The 19,328-nt window shown below is 33.0% G+C and overlaps 2 protein-coding genes across 5 annotated transcripts in view; both read right to left on the bottom strand.

Moving 5' to 3' along the window:
* The window catches only part of LOC113399480 (ETS-like protein pointed), a 125,331-nt gene extending 121,738 nt beyond the window's left edge, over positions 1–3,593 (bottom strand). For 2 of the 3 annotated variants that reach the window (XM_026638624.2, XM_064217941.1), the window contains exon 1: positions 3,413–3,592. The gene's annotated coding sequence lies outside the window, so the exon portion shown is untranslated. Of the gene's footprint in view, positions 1–3,412 lie in introns of all 3 variants that reach the window. The other variant, XM_064217940.1, reaches the window with a different exon arrangement.
* Positions 3,594–3,968: 375 nt separating this feature from the next.
* On the bottom strand, positions 3,969–19,232 carry Sec10 (Secretory 10). 2 transcript variants are annotated; one of them, XM_026638622.2, is made up of 14 exons: positions 19,075–19,232; positions 18,878–19,009; positions 18,689–18,796; positions 18,290–18,487; positions 17,670–17,918; positions 17,163–17,380; positions 15,950–16,177; positions 14,902–15,061; positions 14,156–14,299; positions 13,619–13,707; positions 12,133–12,313; positions 8,742–8,898; positions 8,277–8,446; positions 3,969–4,171 (listed from the first exon to the last, which is right to left on the bottom strand). In XM_026638622.2, exons 1-14 carry the CDS (start codon positions 19,105–19,107, stop codon positions 4,076–4,078), a joined length of 2,163 nt encoding a protein of 720 aa, XP_026494407.1. In that variant the 5' UTR covers positions 19,108–19,232; the 3' UTR covers positions 3,969–4,075. The 2 variants fall into 2 exon arrangements, with proteins under 2 accessions (XP_026494407.1, XP_026494408.1); XM_026638623.2 differs by lacking the exon at positions 8,277–8,446.
* Positions 19,233–19,328: the final 96 nt, after the last annotated feature.

The raw sequence follows: 19,328 nt of genomic DNA, 5'->3' as shown, positions 1-19,328 counted from the left end.
AAAAATAAAAGAATGATTATTTTATTATTCTGTAATTTGTTATCTGTTGTGTTTTCACGATTCACGCAGTGTGTTACGAAATGTTAAATTTATTTCTATACCAAATTTAAAACCCCAAACAAATGCATTTATATTTAAATAATATATAGATTTCTGTCTATTTTAATTTAAAACCATTATTTTAAGTATTATTAAAATAAAGTAACAACCGCTGAAATATCTATTGCTGCCTTTGATTCTTTTCAAAAGAAAGTATAGGACCTTATCTACCACGTGATCTGGTCCAAACCCCCGAATACACATGTGACAAAATTTCATGCGACAAATGCAGTCTTCCTTCACCGCCGATGAGATGAATTATAAATACAAATTAAGCACACCATATTTCAGTACAAAGCCCGGCCAGGTTAGAATAATTTCAGCACGATATTATTCTTGTAGTAATCGTATTAAATGTAAATTTAACCTAATAATTCAATGTTTACCATGCAGATTGCAGATACGTCTGCCATAGAGAATCTTTCTACCTTAGGGCATACTTAGGACATTTAGAAGCACTAACACGCACAGTCATAGAAGGGTCTTGAATACTTAATTATGTACCTATATATCGTCTCTTGAATAAATAAACTAATGTCATTGATCCTTATATCGAAAATTGAATCAATTGTCTTGGTGAAAAGATCGTGTTTTTAAAATATGTAGTTGAGAATTAATTAAGTGTTTAAATATAAGATTATGTATTTGCTAAAATATATCCTTATAATGAAGTAGTGACGGTGTCCGTCCATCCGTCCGACATTAGAGTGATATCATGTTTAAATTTATTAAATAAATAAATTTTTGGTTTTAAATCAAATTAGCTAAATATTAACTTACGCCATTTATGTAGGTGCGTGCGGTAAAAATCAAGTCACACAATGTAAGTTAAAAAGAAGTCAAATTACTCTTCTATCTGTTGATAGTTAAATGTTTTCCTGATGCCTTATTTATGTGTTATTTTGTTAAACGAAAAACATTGAAAGATGCAGAGAATATAATAAAATACATACATGTTTTTAATTCAATTTAAATACACATTTCTTCTGATTGAATTATTTATAAAGTTCAATTAAAAGTATGACATTCAGTTTTTTTGATTCCTAAATATTCCAAAATTCAGAAGACACAGACTATAGACAAAGCGGACTAAGCATAACGATGAAAACTAATTCTTGCTCATGTGTAGGGTTAAAAGGCTAACCCTTGTAAAATATTTAGCTTTGGTTATTTTACCTTCCACTATTTAAATAATTATTTAATAAGAACTTTATTACCTACCATAATTTGACCTCTAAAAGTGAATTCTATAAGTAATTTGATGTTTTATTGTTTTGTTGATAAATATAATGAATTAATTATCTGATGAATTATTTTATCTTTTTAACCATTTTTAATGGATTCAAAATATCGTATTATTCTACTTTTGAACTGGATGATTATTTCAATATATTTTTAAATCAATTGAACTGAGGACCGTAACGTAATAATTGTAAAGTATCTGGAAATCATTTTCAATGCGGAATTATGGAATAATAAATCAGATGTGAGAAAATGTTTTAGACAGGGAGACATTAGTAGACAAGCATGTTTTTACATAATATTTTTATAAATATTATCTATATTGATATTGTGATAATAATCAGGTTTGACTTTCGAGTGATTATTCTACAATGTTTTATCACTTAAAGTATACCTATTCCGCGTAGTTACTCTGACACATGTTATAATGATGTAATATTCTATTTTTTATTAATGTTTAATAAATAAAGATTTTTTTAATTCCAATTTTTTTTTAATTTATATTTTTTTTTATTTTTTAAAAAAAAATGAAGTCGATCATTATCGAGATCTTAAACATTTCTAAGGCTATGATCTAACTAGAACTCATTTAAAAATAAAGGTACTTGCAACACAGTTATTAAAATATCAAGCAATCAGATTATAGAAAACAAATACTTAAAATATTTGTACATATTTAATTTTCGTGTTGTTTCGATGTTCATATGACATCACAGTTTTATTTAAATAGTATTTATGGAAAGTCATTTGAGACCCCCATCACACTAATATGTAAAGCGTTATTATGTGAACTTTGTTTAACTACGTTGAAGTGATATCGCATTAGATAAAAGATAACAGTCTGTGTCTTATTAGTTTGTTTTAGTTATAATAATTTGTTTTGCACGAAATTAAAACAATTTTTGTACAGAATATATTATAACCATACACAAAAAATTATAAGAAAAAGATATTTACGTATCAATATTTACTTAGAGGACAGAGTAATTTAATTATAGTTTTATATAAAAAAAACTTATTGTGCAACATTGCATCTTTTCAATAAATCAAATTTGTTAGTAAAAGTTGTTTACTCAAGTGATCTATTTAATAAATATTTATTACATTATATATAACAGATTACGTTAGTTCCACATAACACTTATATCAAAATCGAAATGTGTGATAATATTCAGAGAATATGTGACGAGTTCGGAGTAATAGTCTTTGTTATAATGATTATAGTGTAGCAATAATGAACTATCAGACGTTCAGTTTCCTGAGCAAATGAAATATATAGGCAGACTACCTATCTGTTGTATGTTCCGAGCGTAATCGAACGTGCAACTTATTAAAATTTTGGCAATAAGAGTATAGGTGAAAACAAACACTCAATAGATAAAATCATATTTAATTGCAGCGTGAGTTTTTAATATCGAGATTACATCACTTTCATTTAAATAATTTTCTATGCAAAGTATAGCCGTGATCTTTCTTTTAAAATTGTTATGTGAACACTACCGTTAAGTTACGATTTATAATCTCGTTACATTAAGATATTACAATAACGATTGCCGATTGCGACATAGTGCTAGTGTGCTCTAGCTTCCGTTACTGTAGAGTTCCATGTTAAAATTGTAATATGAAATAGAGAATGAATTCGCAACGTCTGTAGGTGTGGCCTCGCTTTCCTCTTTATGATGTGCGCGATACCATTAGCTGGGATCGACTTGCGGCTACGAGTGCCGCAGCGACTCGGCTCAGGTAGTTCGGGATAAAAACACCACTTGAAATGGAACGGACGCGGCCGGTCTCACCTAGATAACGCTCGACCGACTGAAACACCAATCAAATCACTCACGAGATCATAGCCTTATTCCATCATCTGTGAATCAACCTTTGTCTCGATCCTCGAACTCGCCGCAGTGACGATCTAATCGTCCATTCATATCACACGAAACGATAATAATATAAATAGTCCCTAGCCAATGAATGAACTTATAACATGTAAATTCGTCGCTCACAAATCGCAACAGCACCGCGCGTAGGCGTCTGGCTTCAATGAAAATAAACATACTTTCTTTCACCTTACCTCTCGATTTTGACTATATTATCCAGATTAGCGATATTATCACAGCACTGTAATAAAAATGGATGTTTGTTACACAGAATCCGTTTGCATGTTACTGTGGGACGCGGTTCGATACGCGACGCGAGCGGTGCAGTACAAGTCTGCCGGCCGGCTCTAACGATACTGCTCGCGAACACAGATGTAGGTGCGCCCGCGTCGTACGCTCACAGGCGCGTTCATTCAAATAGCCGGTGGAGGGGAGAGCTTATGAATGGACGTAGTGGAGGTATGTCGTATAGATACCACTGATAACGACACTTCGCAAGCGTTATTTAACACGATACTGCCTAGATATCCTGACTGATCGCTCGCTTTTAGTCGCATTAGATGAAAACAACGCGCTAAGCGTAATTTGAATATCGTCGGCAGTTTCGTAATGTCAACAATGTTTTAAACATTCGACGATATTATTCAGAAAATTGTTATATCTGACAAGATTTAATTACCTACGATAGTTTGTAATTGATACGTGACTTAAATACACAATAAAGGGTACAGATCGTTTATAAAACGCAAATTATCGTTGTTGTAAACTTTAATAAATATATTTTATACAAATGAACATTATATCATGTGGGTAATATAAATTAAGCCTATGATTACGAGTGATGTCTTAACAATAAATTATGACAGTCCCTTGAGAAAGCTTGATAACTTATGACTCTTGTAGTCGGATCGCAGTTGTATGAAGTTGTGTAAGATCGAATGGTCCAACTCCGCCTGTAAAAACAAATGAGTTAATCTTACTATTTATAGTGATGTATATCTATTTTTAATTCCTTTTATTTAATAAACTGGAAAGTTAACTAAAAAACGGTGGGTAACTGATGATGGAAACGATCTTAAAAAACTAAAAAAGTCGTATGTAAGCTGTTCTTTATAGAGGAGTTCTTTCCTTTGGAGCCAATCCTGGTTACAATCAGGACACGCATGCTCTCTCTCTAACTCTGTGGCATAAGATGAAGTGGTTCGAATTGCAATATTTGACTTGTATGTACTAACTATCAGATATTGCAAATCAAATATAAGCTTGTAAAAATACAAAGTCCTCCTTATGTCGCCAACCATTTAAGATGTTAATACCTCGTGTATGCAATTAGTAATTACACTGGCTAACTCCTCAAACTAACACAGAAATACAGAGTATTAATATTTAAGTATTAGTGGAATTATCGATACCTTTGACTTAAATAATAAACGCAATATTTCAGTATTAACATATAGATAAATGACTACTTTTATAAATATATATTTAAATTTAATACAACATTGTTTTAAGATATAATATGTTTAAGAAATAATATGTAAAATAACACATTACATTACATTACAATAACAAATCTATTACATAATAGAAATAATACTTTTTTAATATGTTAATAGATATACTTAATCTTAAAAATAAAAAAAATAAAAATTATATTGAATTTTATTTTTATTACATTTCTTTAAACTTCGAATAATAATACATATATGTATAAATAATACATAATACCTCCTCCGTTAAATGAAAATAAATGTATACGGGGAAACCTTTATCTGTATGGTATCTAAATGTAGTCTATATTCGGTATCAACAAAAAATAAATAAATAAAATCTACTATTAACTTCGACTAAAAATAAAACATTCGGGGCAATGTATTTTAAGTTCGTTAATTTCAATTCAAATCACAAGGACTAGAATTACATGCCCAAAAATACCGACCCAACTAACAAGCCGGAACACAACAATATAGCAATATTTATGCTGTTCGGTCGCAGAAGACCTGATGAGTCGGTGATACCTACCTAGATGGTCTTGCACAAAGAATTTTTTGATACGCTCTCTGGTTTAAACTATTAAACCGATCGTCAGGAAATTTGGCATACATGTCGTCAGGTGTAAAGAAAAGGACACTTCCCGGGCAGAAACTAGTATTAAATAAACTGTTATTGTATATAAGCGACCGATCATTTTTGTTACGAGTAACGAACCGTTAAAGTCGATCACATGCGACTTCGCAACTTATTAACGCTCTTTTAATAAGGATTCTTTTGAATTACTACACAATGAATCGTTTCTTGAACAAACTAACCGGACATATATAGTCACAAAATTCATACAATTAATAATTTATCACGCTATAGCTGTAGTTCTAAATGCATTAATTTTCCCAAAAATACTTGATAATTATAGGTATAAAATTTCGGTTAACAGGTTATACCGTATTCTAAAAGAGTACGTCATAAGATCAGTAGAACGAATCCAAGTGAATTTCTCAACTTTTACAACTTGTTAGAATTGAGAAGCTGACCAAAACCAACGGATGCGATGGTTGATTTAATTCGATCTCACTCCACGTAAATAACTCGATAGCGCGGGATCCACGATTATGTAACAAAGTGTACAGACCTTTATAAGGTACATAAGAAGTAATATATATAAGTTAAATGTAAGTTTTATATACCTAAACAATAGAATTAAAAAATTCAAATAACAATTTAATATTTTAAATCGATTGTAATGTCGATGTGATCTACCGCCGGGAGAGATTCGTGAATATCTGTCAAAATACAACACAAGAGACAAACGGAACGTCGCTATTGGTCAATAATTCCTGCGGCTGAAACCTTGCCGATCGAGTGCGTGCTCTAATGTTTGCGCACTAATACCTAATATATTGAGAACGCAGTGAGTTAATAACAGTTCGATCTGGAAATCATGAAGTAAAGCAAACAGGCTAGAAGGATTGTAACAACTTAAAAACGACTGACTGATTGAAATTGGGGATGAAATTTTATATGATAATTCGTCATTTCTGATGTTAGAAATATAGAAATCAGTATTTAGGCTCATGTTAATGAGTTGGATTAAAAAAAACTGTATTTTCTATAAGGTCGTCCTCCTTAAAATGAGACAACATTATGTTTTATAATTTTTATACAAAATTCTAAGCCTTCTGTTTATAAAACAGCTGAGTTAAATTAGGGTTGAAAGTTCGTATCAAACTTCACCAAATCAATGTTTAGGTTTACGTTAACAAATAGAGATCAGTAGGTCAGCGCTAAAGAAAATTCATCCCTTAAGGAGCTACAATTGGGGCTGTAAGTTTGAATAAAAGTTCGTAATTATTTTAATTGAGACAGAAACAAGGATTTTTTTACGTATACATTTTATGAAAAAGATCAACGTTGCAGTGCGATAGTACAGACACATCGGATACGAGGCTTGTTAAAAATATATTCCTAACATTAATATAACATTAACAGCCTGTAAATTTCCCTCTTCTCCCTTTGAGTAGGAGCATATTCCACCACGCTGCTCTAATGCGGATTGATGGATACATATGTGGCAGAATTTCGTTGAAATTAGACACATGCAGGTTTCCTCACGATGTTTTCTTTCACCGCCGAGCACGAGATGAATTATAAACACAAATTAAGCACATGAACATTCAGTGGTGCTTGCCTGGGTTTGAACCCGCAATCATCGGTTAAGATGCACTCGTTTTTTTTTATATAAATATACATTACCAATTCCCATTACTAATAATTCAATTTAAAAAATTTAAAAAGTTTTAACTAAAACAAAAAATAAAAAATAAAAACTACAAACTAAAAACACGAATGGCACTAGTTTTTACTTCAAGTTTATAACCTCGATAAAAATAGCAGACATCGACCTATTGACCAATCATATATACAAGTAGGTTAACATTGCACGGGTCCATAGACAAGAGGCGATCTGTCAAATGTTAATAAAACAATAGTCAGTAAAACTGACATATGACCCAAAAATACTAACATTATGCATTTATTATTATTGATGTATTTTTTTTATATTAAAATAGAAAAACATAAAACCGTTCTGAATAATATGCTTTTTTTCATAGCCAGTCGGTAAATTGAACAAAAAAAAATCACATCAGTATTTTTTTATGAATTACCTAGGCATACGTAAAACGATGTTATTTTTTAATTTTATTTGTTAGTTAGTGTCGAGCTTTAGTGTTAACTATTATTACAAATAAAAACAGTTTAGTCACACTACAAAATGTTACAGTCACCAGAAAAAAAGGTAAATAAACAACTTTGACCTTGAATTGACACGACAATTAACTTCAACTAGTGAGGATAAAAGTAATGAATGAGTTGTTTGATGAATGAATGATCGAGTAACAGATGAGATAGGTTTTGTTATTTTTTATTAATTTTGATAGACGTAAAATAAATTATAAATAAATAAATAAAATATAATAAAAACCTTAAGCAACACGGAATATTGTGTGACGATTCGATATATGTGTGGTGTGAAATGTCAAATACACATTTCTTTTAGTTTGATTACTTACCATATTATATATATAACATGTTTACTATATATATATTTACAAGTACAAGTTACCAGGTGTGCAAGAAAATATCGTGATGTGTTTGGTGTAAATCTGCCACACGTTTCCGCCGACCCTCAATGGAGTAGCTTGATGGAATAAGACCCAAACTTTCTAAAAATTAAGGAGGTCTTAGCCCAAAGTACGGATTTTTTACGCACTGCTACTTAAGTACATACTTAATAATAACAATATCACGTGAAATTCATTTATTAATTATTTATATCACTTATGTATAAATAATTCATATTCTGAATACTCGTTACCTTTTATGGTTGGCGACGGATTAAATAGTGTGTGACGAAGTCGACCAACTCGAAAGGACATTATCTTACTAGCAAAGCCTCAATAACCCATTGGTAAATACCGTTACCGTACCGTTACCGTACCCACCACTCTCTGGCACTGAAACACACATTAATATATATATATATATATATAGACAGGTGCTCACGAGCGTCTCTCCCTCGCAGACCTGGTGCAGGTTCTCGGGCTTGACGAGCAGCAGGTTGCAGAGCGCGTGCAGCGCGTCGAACAGCGCGGGCGCGGGCGCGGGCGCGGGCCGGCCGCGCGCGCACGCCGCCGAGCGGTACTCCTTCACGTCGCAGATCGCGATCATGGCGCCTGCGCACACGCATACATACATCACTGTCTGACGTTGCGGTGGTATTTGGCAGATTTTTATGATTCTTTTACTTTTACTGTTATCTATATACATGAGCAAGGTTCTAGTTTATAAAAAGAATTGGTACAAGTTTTGATAGACCGGTTTAGAATTTGTTCACCCGTATGACCCCGTCGACGCAGACATTTATTGTGTAATCAATCAAAGATACAAAAAAAAAACGAAATAACATATAACCTAAGTTTGTCTTGTTAATATATTTTTCGATTGCCATATTTACAATAAATCTCTTACCAGCAGAATTAAACTGGAAGTTCTGCAAATGCTCATAAATAACTCGATGCAGACGAACGGCCAGCTCCAGGGAAACAGCATTCAGGTTGTCTCCCTCTAACTCCGAGTGGATTTTATCCATCACCGTGTTGAGGTACGAGACGACCGCTATGCATGCCTGACAATTTGAAAAAAAAATATATAGATAGATAAATATATATAGATAAATGATATTCTATAATAATAATAAAGGACGTTATTAATTTAAAAACTATATCAATATAAATAAAACTTCCATAGAAGACGATGCAGCGTGTTTCAGAGATTTTAGTGCATAACATCGTCGTATAAGTAGTTGCACGCAGTTTCACCCGTTTTATATTTAAACTATTGACATGACAAGTTTGAAGTTCATGTTCTTGTAATAAATAGCCCAATAAAGAAAAACACTTCGATGTTCCAGAAGCTTATCAAAACCAACCATAAAGGCTAAATCTAATCCAACCACATTTGCTGGAGTACTTTATAAGGATTTAAATAACTAATTTAAAAAATGATGAGTGTTTTTTTTATGATGCGCGCGCAGAGGGCGACGTTAGTACTGCAAAACGGCCTCACGCCGAAAATGAGAACGTTACCATGACTGGGCTAACGCATCGGCGTCTCATGATGTAAAGACCAGCGTATTCAGAAAGGAATATAACTCTGCCTCTAGGTCCTTCAAAAACGTGATTGCTAAGCCGAAGACGGAGTACATTGGCAGAATTGGCGAGAGACTGGTGCGTCTCCCTTCAGGAACACGTGCGTTCTGGTCTCTCGCTAAAACTGTCTTAGGGAATTTCTGTCAGCCTTCCTTTCCATCTCTGCACAAGGACGGTGAGTCATTGGGCCATACCGCGAAAGCTGATCTTTTAGGCTCTCTCTTCGCGGCCAACTCGACTCTGTATGACCGAGGAAAGTCACCACCAACAATCCCGCGGTGTGATACCACAATGCCGGAGGTTAAATTCCGGCAAAGTGCAGTTCGTAAAGCATTTCTTTCCTTGGATATTCATAAGTCGAGTGGACCCGATGGCATCCCTCCTATCGTGCTACGGACTTGTGCTCCCGCGTTGGCGCCGCTCTTAACGCGTCTTTTCCGGCAATCCTATGCATTCGGCGTCGTCCCGAACTCCTGGAAGACTGCTTTGGTGCATCCGATCCCTAAAAAGGGCAACCACTCAGACCCGTCCAACTATAGGCCTATGGCCATCACCTCCTTGTTCTCCAAGGTAATGGAGTCCATTATAAACTGCCAGCTCCTGCGGTACCTAGATTAGATAATCAGCTGATTAGCGACCGCCAGTACGGTTTCCGTCGGGATCGCTCAGCCGGTGATCTTCTAGTTTATCTTACTCATAGATGGGCGGAAGCAGTTGAGAGCAAGGGGGAGGCATTAGCAGCCAGTTTGGACTTAGCGAAGGCCTTCGATCGCGTGTGGCACAAAGCGCTTCTTTCGAAGCTTCCTTCCTATGGGCTTCCCGGGAAATTATGCAATTGGATTACCAGCTTCTTGGCAGATCGGAGCATCAAGGTCGTTGTCGGCGGTACATGCTCCGACCAAAAATTCGTCAATGCTGGTGTTCCACAAGGCTGTGTTCTATCACCCACTCTGTTTCTTCCGCATATCAATGACTTGTTGCAAATCAGTAACATTCACTGCTATGCAGACGACAGTACCGTAGACATCTCATACACCGGCCGTGCTAATATTTCTTGGCAAAACGTCGAAGAAAACCGGAACAAACTTGTGTCTGAAATCGAGTCTTCGTTAAACAAAGTCTCGAACTGGGGCCGGCTAAATCTAGTCCACTTCAACCCCAATAAGACGCAAGTTTGCGCGTTTACCGCCAAAAAACACCATTCATCGTATCTCCACGATTTGAGAATATTCCGGTAGCCGCCACGCCAACTATTCCGGCTTTGATATTTCGAGCCTCGTTCAGTTCCGCGGTCAATTGGAAGGCAAAGTCAAATAATCATCAAAAAAGCTCGGTATGCTCAGCAAGGCAAGACAGTATTTCACGTCGGCCCATCGCCTAAGACTATACAAGGCGCAAATTCGACCTCACATGGAGTCGCTCGAAGTAGACAACTTCACACCTTATCATATCAAATGGTGAATGTCTTAATTTGTTATCGATACATTCAAGAGAAATTACTTTTATTATAAATATAAATACTTTATTATTAATAAATTGATTATGATATATTACTTAATTATTAGCATGCAATAATTATAAACTACATGTTTTTAATTACGCCGAACAAGCAGAACTTCTCACGCGCGTACATTGTTGTTGTTATACACGCACCTTTGTTTTAATGATAGTATTATTTTTATTATTTTATAAAAGAAAATATTGTTACATTTTCATTATTTTTTTCTAATTTTGATAACAATTTAATAATATTAATATTATTATCCAATAAAATCCATAAGATTATACATGCAGCTGTAAGCATTGATAATAATTAAAAAAAAAACATAAATGTATTTAATTTAATAATATTTATTATTATGAAATATACAACTTTTGTTCTGAAATATTTAATATTATCTATGGTTAGAATACGATCTTCTTTTGTTTAACATATTTTTTAAAGCAAATCTATGGCATTCGAGCGCTATAATTCGAGTTTATTTATTATTACTTTGACCCCGTATTAATTTACCTTATAATATAATATTATTTTATTTGTGAAAAGTAAAGTTCGCCCCGGGCCTCCAGTCCTGGGGGATCCCAAATACATCCGCGTTCGCCTGATCAAATCCTAAAAAAGACTTTAAAAATGTGCTTAGTACCTACATAATTTAATCAAGATCAAAATACTACATTCTAAAGCCATCTAGATTTTTTACGCGGTACTAATATTATTTAAACTTTGCTGAACGCGTCCAACGCGCTGGGGGAATTCCCGTCTTTGCAGCGAGTACTTCCCTAGGAATCCCTGAATGAATGAAGTGCAAATAATACACTTTTGTACGCCGACATTTACATTCACTACATTCTTTACGTCGAAAAATAAACATTGGCCTCATTTAAAATATATTAAATTTAATTAGGTTGATATTTAATAGTTTATTAGTGTGTACTGAAATTTTCGCGAACGGATAAGCCTTTTTTCAAATCAATATAAGCACTTATTTATGTACACTAAACAAAAACACACAAATGTAAACTAAACAAAAAGCTTGTAAAACTACATTTTTTCAAAGCTGGCAAGGTAAGTTTTTACTCATTGGTTACTAAATTCAAACCATAACAGGGCAGATAGTTTTTGAGGTTATTGTTTGTTAGTCATATTATTGACATTTAGCGATAGAATAATTGATAATTTGATACCCAGTAGGCAGGTTTAAAGTACTCACAGGTGAAGCTAAAGTATCAATATCTCCTTCCGGTTTGAAGTCGGTTTTCTTCTGTTCGGTTTGGAGGTGCAGCTTGACCCAGCCCACTATGGCCGCGATAGCTCGCTCCAGTCCGGCGTCTAGCTTATTTTCCAATTGTTCTGTTATCGTGTTCTTGCGTTGTATACATTCCCCTTGTTTACTGTTAAAAAAAAAAAAGAGTTATTCTTTTTTAAAAAAAAATACGATTTTACAGCTGTACGTTTGTAGCGTTTAGACGCCTGGTTTCCTAAGGCAAATATACATTGTGTGTACTATATTTAGATGCGTCTTTTTTATTTCTATAATAACTCTTCTACAAGTGAATCCGTATGATAATAATAATCATTAGATTGATTGATAAAACAAAGTCGCTTACCGTTGTCTGTCCCTATGTATGCTTAGATCTTTAAAATTACACAATGGATTTTGATGCGGTTTTTTTGAATAGATAAATTGATTCAAGAGGAAGGGTTTATATGTATAATACATGCACAATATAGTAGAGAAACACTGATAATTTTAGAAGTTTCCGAAGTGATGTCGTAAATAAACACATTTTTTGCACTTACATTGCCTACACTGCCTACACTGGCTGAACCCTACGAGATAGATCAAAATAATGTACTACAATATTGTACACCTTAAAAAGGAGAAATAATGACATATTTTCGAAGCGGTTTTAAGCAATACAGCATGAATCCTTATCCAAGTACTTTAAATACATTGTGCATTTAATATAAAGCAATATGGCTCTGAACAGCATGTAATTTAAATGAATATTTTCGAAGATATTACAGATTTAAAACACAGGGGTTTGTATTGTCTAACGACTGAAAAACTGTGAACGTTGTAAGACATTCTCAAGTATATTTAGTATCAGCATTGCACTCGTGCGAAGCCGGGCCGGGACGCTAGTATAAATATATCATATAATAAGTAACAATTTCAACAATGTCGTATGTTATGTAATGACGACCTCCGTGGTCGAGTAGTCTGTACACCGGTTTTAATGGGTACGCCACTCCGAGGGCCCGGGTTCGATTCCCGGCCGAGTCGATGTTGAAAAAGTTCATTAGTTTTCTATGTTGTCTTGGGTCTGGGTGTTTGTGGTACCGTCGTTACTTCTGATTTTCCATAACACAAGTGCTTTAGCTACTTACATTGGGATCAGAGTAATGTATGTGATGTTGTCCAATATTTATTTATAGTTATTTATATTATTTATTTATTTATATTTAGATTCGAATAGCCAGAATTTAGAATGTTATCAATACCATAATAGACAACATTGCCTATAGGCCTTTAATTAACATATTCTAAATGTCCTTTAGATAATTTAATAATAACTTTAGATAATACTAAAGTGCTTTAGATACTTACATTGGGATCAGAGTAATGTATGTGATGTTGTCCAATATTTATATTTATTTAACATAGCGTACTATAATAAATTGATAAAAAATACCTCATACAGGGCAGTATCGATTCTTGAAAGTGTTCTCCAAAAGATTTGACAATTTTATTAGCTTGATTAACTGTATCGAAGAAGTGAATCTGAAAATAATAATATTATATTACTTGAATTCTTATCTACTTTTACTGATAAGTTTAACATCCTTGTATCTTGATTTTAAAGAGAAGTGATCCAGAGGAATTACAGGCTTGCCTACATATTGACCAAGCCCAATATTGACTAGATCATCATCCATTTTGGCCCAGGGGTAAAAGCGCTGGCAAAAAGTAATATCTATATAAAGTCAAAACTTGTCCGTTCGACTGAATAACTGAAATCTAAGCTAGATTATCACAATCGTCCTAGCTATTTTTAGTATTATTGCAAAATTCCTTATATGTTTAGGGGTCACATAGTGATATTTGATTTAATTTGTAGAAACAGAACATACATTCCATAGTTTCATTTAAGCATTTTTGTATCCTGTATCATGTAATAATAATTAAAGTTTCGTACAATTAATATTATCTGTAGATAAATATGAATTACCTGTGGCGGTGATTTGTTCTCGGCTATAGGAATGGACTGCAGTCCTAAGTCGAGTGCGTAATCAACATGTTCTATTAATAAATGTTGTATCAATACTTCTAGTAACGTTATCGTGGTCCCAGGCAGTTCATTGGACGAACATAACTATTATGAAGAAAAAAACATAGTTTAAAAATATTTTATTTAGTATTCTTATTACTACCTTATAATCGATGTTCAGTTAAACTTTATTTTCTCTTTTTGTCTATGGACGGTGAGGACCACTTGCCATCAGGTGGCCTTGACAGTCTACTTACCTTTTAAGCAAAAGATCAATTATTACTATTTTAAATAAGGAATGTTATTTAAATTTCATAGGAATATTTTATTCATGAGTTATTATCAAAGATTAAAATGTAATCAGAGATATAGAAAGATATCAACATTATTTATAACAGCACACGCTTTTACTTAAGTAGACTGACAAGCACTTCTGAATCATTATATCACATATCTATGAAATCATTTACTATGTTTAACAGAAAAGTTTTATAAAAGTGACATTTAATATTTTATTAGGTAACTAGAAGGGGGCTGGTTATTCGTAATAAAGTTTATATCGTATACATTTCTGAATAAATGAACTTAAACCATTATTTTAACCAAACTGGTAGTTCCTGTGTTTACGGTTGTTGGGTGTTGCCATAACCAAACTTTCATAATTATAATGTAACACGTATAAATTTTTAAACATAATTAACACTTACAGTCTTACATCTGGTAAAAGATGTTTTAGAGTCATTTAACATTTTCTGAACAAGCTTTTCACTGAGAAATGTTTCACCACCATAATTTTCAATTTGAGCAATATTGATATTAGCTCGTGTCCCTATAACAGCTTGTAAATCTCGTCGAAGTTCTTGAAATCTGAAATATTAAAACGGTTCTAGTGAAAGAATACTAATAATCATGACTGAATATGTCTATATGGATGACTTATTTTTTTTTTAATTTAACTATGTTAGGTTCACTGGCTAATTAACTTGATGGTAATCAGTCACCAAAGCACGAAGCAAGAAGTATAAACTATTGCATACATCGTGCCTGTAGATTCAATGGCTCACGCACTTTGAAACCGGAACACAACAATATTACAACTTGGAGGTAGAATATATGTGATCAGTGGACCCTACCACCATGTAAATGTTGTAAGGGGAGGAATAATATGCCTATAGGATTAATATACTTTCCAATTAACTTTGATACCAAATTTAATTAGAATCAGAAAAATCGAATTGTTTAAATATTCTGACCAATTTCGGTTACAGCGGCCAATCTCAAGAGAGACCAGTCAACTACGCTGGACATTTTAAAGTGCAAGCCCGTCAGGGTAAGTACCACCCACTCATCAGATATTCTACCGCCAAACAACAGTACTCAGTATTGTTGTGTTCTGGTTTGAAGGGTAAGTAAGCCAGTGTAACTACAGGCACACGGGACATAACATCTTAGTTCCCAAGGTTGGTGGCGCATTGGAGAAGTAAGGCATGATTAATATTTCTTACAGCGACATTGTCTATGGGCGATGGTGACCACTTACCGTCAGGTAGACCATATGCTCCGCCGATTATGCCATAAAAAAAAATCGAAACGAGCGTTCTCGTGTATCGGGAAGCAAGTGTATCGGTCAGGATGACATCTTCATCATCATCGTTATATTAATTATTAACAGACAGGTAACCTTAGCAAATAAACATTTAAAAAATATTTTTAAAACCTAGCAAAAGTTAATAAAAAAATAATTTAAGCACTTACCCTCCACCTTGAATCTGCTTCTTAACATGTTGTTTTTCATTGTAATAAGCATTCAGTGCATTCGAAAACACTGCCTTCAGGCGCCGTATCTCTAACGCGGGATACCCGTCAGTCGCGCCCGCCAGAGCACCATTCACGAGAGCTTCTTGTCTAAGATCACCCGTAGAAGAATTGCCATCAGCGGATACTAAATTCGCTTCTACAAGTTCATCGCATGCTTTTTGCGTACTGTAATAATAATTTACCTTTTATATTCGTTACAGATAACATTTTCAATCATTAAATGACTAATGGTAACAAATACTAAACAAAATATTAAATGGTGAATTAAGATGTGGTTATACGTTGTTGATTTTACTCGATCAGGCGTTGCCGATAAATAAGCCGCGCGCAAACTACACACAGCCCGTATTGTGTTGCAGAAAAATATATTTCAGGTATGTCCAGCACAACATTACGTAGATCAATTAGTCGACAGAGGAGTTGCACAGCGATTTACGCAAAAAAACGTTAAAAAAATAATATGATGAAAACTATTGTCCAAAAACGAGCCGAAAGTTACCTTGGTCTCAAAAAATCTTGATATAATAGCTTAGGATCAATAAGCGAATAATTATGTAAATAAAAGCAAAGTAACCTCTACTTTGCTCATTTCTATGGTATTTTGCTTTTGAAGAAATGTTATAAATGTTGTAAATTAACAAATTGACTCGCTTTGTTAAATTCATTTAAAAAAGAGAAGAGCAATAAAGGGCTATTTACGTATATCCAAATACAAAAACTCCTTGGTTATCGTTACAAATATGAAAATATGCCAATCGAAAATATGGGCAGTGCCCAAGATGAGACGAAAATAAATAATTGCAATAATAACACAAACAACTCGGATGAGGAGCACACACTAAAAAATAGTATGGAAAGTGACAATATTTAATCAATACATTTTAACCAGTGTCAAATTTAGTTATTTAGTTAAAATTGTGTCTTTCAGGATTTAAGTTACATAAAAATTCTAAATCAAAGGTATATACAACATAATTTTTTTTTTAGTATTAGAAGCAATAATGTTCATAACGAAGAATACTAAAAATTATTACAAATGGTTACATTGTCAAAGATAAAAAGAAAAAATAACAAATGAACGTAATTTAAATATTAATCATTAAATAGTTAAATTATAGTAATTGGATTTTAAACTGATTAAATATAGTACCTTGTATACATATCATATAAGTTACGCAAATATTTTTCCAAATCATTCTTGTCAGCGAGCTTGGTTTGTATGTATTTCTGTAGTTTAAGATGGAAGATGTTCAGCACAAATTTGCTCATTACTTGATCAGGATTGGGAAACACATTACTTATCACTGTATAATTCTTTTTACATAGTGGTAGTACTGCTGCAAATATGTCCTTTCCAAGCAAAGAATTCTGTAAAGTTAAAGAAATTTATTACAGTTTAATGTTTACAGAAATTTACAAAACTACCTGATTTAATAATGTCTACCAACTCGAGATCAAGCAACTGAATTATTGCCGGAAGTCTATAAATTTTATTAAAAAAAAAATCTTCAAGATAAAAAAATATTAGGTATCCCCATACCTACATAGGTTAAATTGTCTAATCAAACTGTATAACTGAGTCCATCTTTTTTTTTCATCACAGATCATCATCATGGATTTATTTAATAATACCAAATCTACACTACTCTGTACTTACCATTTGACTTGTTTCTATATAAGCATCAACACATTGGGAATATCCTTTGAAGTCTGTCATGATATTAGCGATATCTTTCATCTTGGCAATATTATTCTGATTCTGAGCCTTAACAAACTCTTCGATGAGGTTTCTTTCTATTTCATCATATTTAGCTTCTATTTTCTTCTTGGCCACTTCAAACTTATCTGGTGGAAGTTCTTGTGATATAGTGTATAACTTCTGTATAACATCAGCTGCTTCATTCAACTGAAAAATACATACAAATTATATTTTATAATATGATTGCTTCTTTTATTAAGTTTTCTTTAATGTATTTGTGTTAAAACAATTGATTTTTATAAGGATAGCACCTGTTTCCTAAGACAAACTATAAAACTAAGCACTGCCTGGCTTAAACCCACAATATTTGATTAAGCATCATATATTCTGGACCATCTCAGTTCCTTTTTACAACACAAAAGTTGATATGTTTGAAATTATTTTAGGTAGATAATATTCTTAAATTACTTTGCTTACAATATGTGTATTTTCATAAACTTCATATTCCACAAAAAGTAACATACAAATATTTAATGTAAGTGTTTATTACACTAAATATATTAAAAATTTAAAGCTACCTTATTTGGATCATTAAATAGCTCAGTAAGTACTGGTCCCGGACTGAGGAAGTTTGCAAGATGTGACAGGAGGTCTCTTGCAGCTGCTGCTCTTGCTCTTGGAGCTCTTGCAGCTCCAAGCTTCTCGCCCACATCAAGAGCTCGACCTCCACACCGAGACATTCTCTCATCTAATGAACTGAATACATTGACGCAATGCTGTAATAAAAAGTTCAACACTTGTTTAAGTTTATCTATAATAACTTTAATTATATTTTTATGAGACTGATTATAATAGTCTATATAAAATTCAGCAAATAATGTTTTTCTTATCGGTTGGATAGTTTGTGTAAGAAGTTGAAATTAATTTAATTTATCCAATTATATAAATAGCTTATAACTATATAATATGGAAATTACCGAATGCTGTTCCATTATTTCAGCGAGCTTTGCAACATATAACTTTTCTTCTTCTTGAACTGCTTGCTCTAGCCTAGCACATTTCCTTTCTTGTCTCTCTTGTAGAACCTATATTAATAAAAATGAAGAGTGAGAGAGACAGCATAATAAGCGTAATATGTGTAAGTCTTAATAATGTTTACCACCCACTTTTAAATCTTGTATGGCTTGTTTAAAGATGTCATGAATCGTTTCTGGATCAAATTGATCGTCTTGAAAACGACACTCCTGCATGCTACGACGGACCATCCTCTCCACAAATTCATCCGGGTCGAATGGATCCTATAATTTGTATAAAAAGTAAGAATTGATAGTTTCTCTTAATTAATAAAATAGAAATTAGTTACCTGTTCCAATTCTTTTATGTATTGGTTCATCATCTTGACTTATTAAGCTTTGATTAGTTATTTTAAAATATATATTATATTTCTATAAAATGTATCAATTTTAAATCCTTAGTCGCTTTATTAATTCTTTCTTAAAAATTACATCTAAAATGTTGACTTTGACAACTGCTGTCAGCTATATTAGTTCAGTTAATATATTTAAGTTTATAAACATAAATAAAATATGATATTATAAAAAATTAATATTCTTATTT

The sequence above is a fragment of the Vanessa tameamea genome, chromosome 19, assembly GCF_037043105.1.
Source record: "Vanessa tameamea isolate UH-Manoa-2023 chromosome 19, ilVanTame1 primary haplotype, whole genome shotgun sequence".
NCBI lineage: Eukaryota > Metazoa > Arthropoda > Insecta > Lepidoptera > Nymphalidae > Vanessa > Vanessa tameamea.
The sequence above is the reverse complement of the archived record's forward strand: the minus strand, read 5'-3'. Positions and strand labels throughout refer to the sequence as shown.

Bases quoted from the DNA above. Each gene is read 5' to 3' on its own strand.
- Sec10 (XM_026638622.2), bottom strand. From the start codon at position 19,107: ATGATGAACCAATACATAAAAGAATTGGAACAG. The intron at 17,381-17,669 runs GTAAGTACAGAG...TTAACTTTACAG, and splicing joins ATATAGAAACAAGTCAAATG to AATTCTTTGCTTGGAAAGGA. The intron at 13,708-14,155 runs GTAATTCATATT...TATTATTTTCAG, and splicing joins AGAACAAATCACCGCCACAG to ATTCACTTCTTCGATACAGT.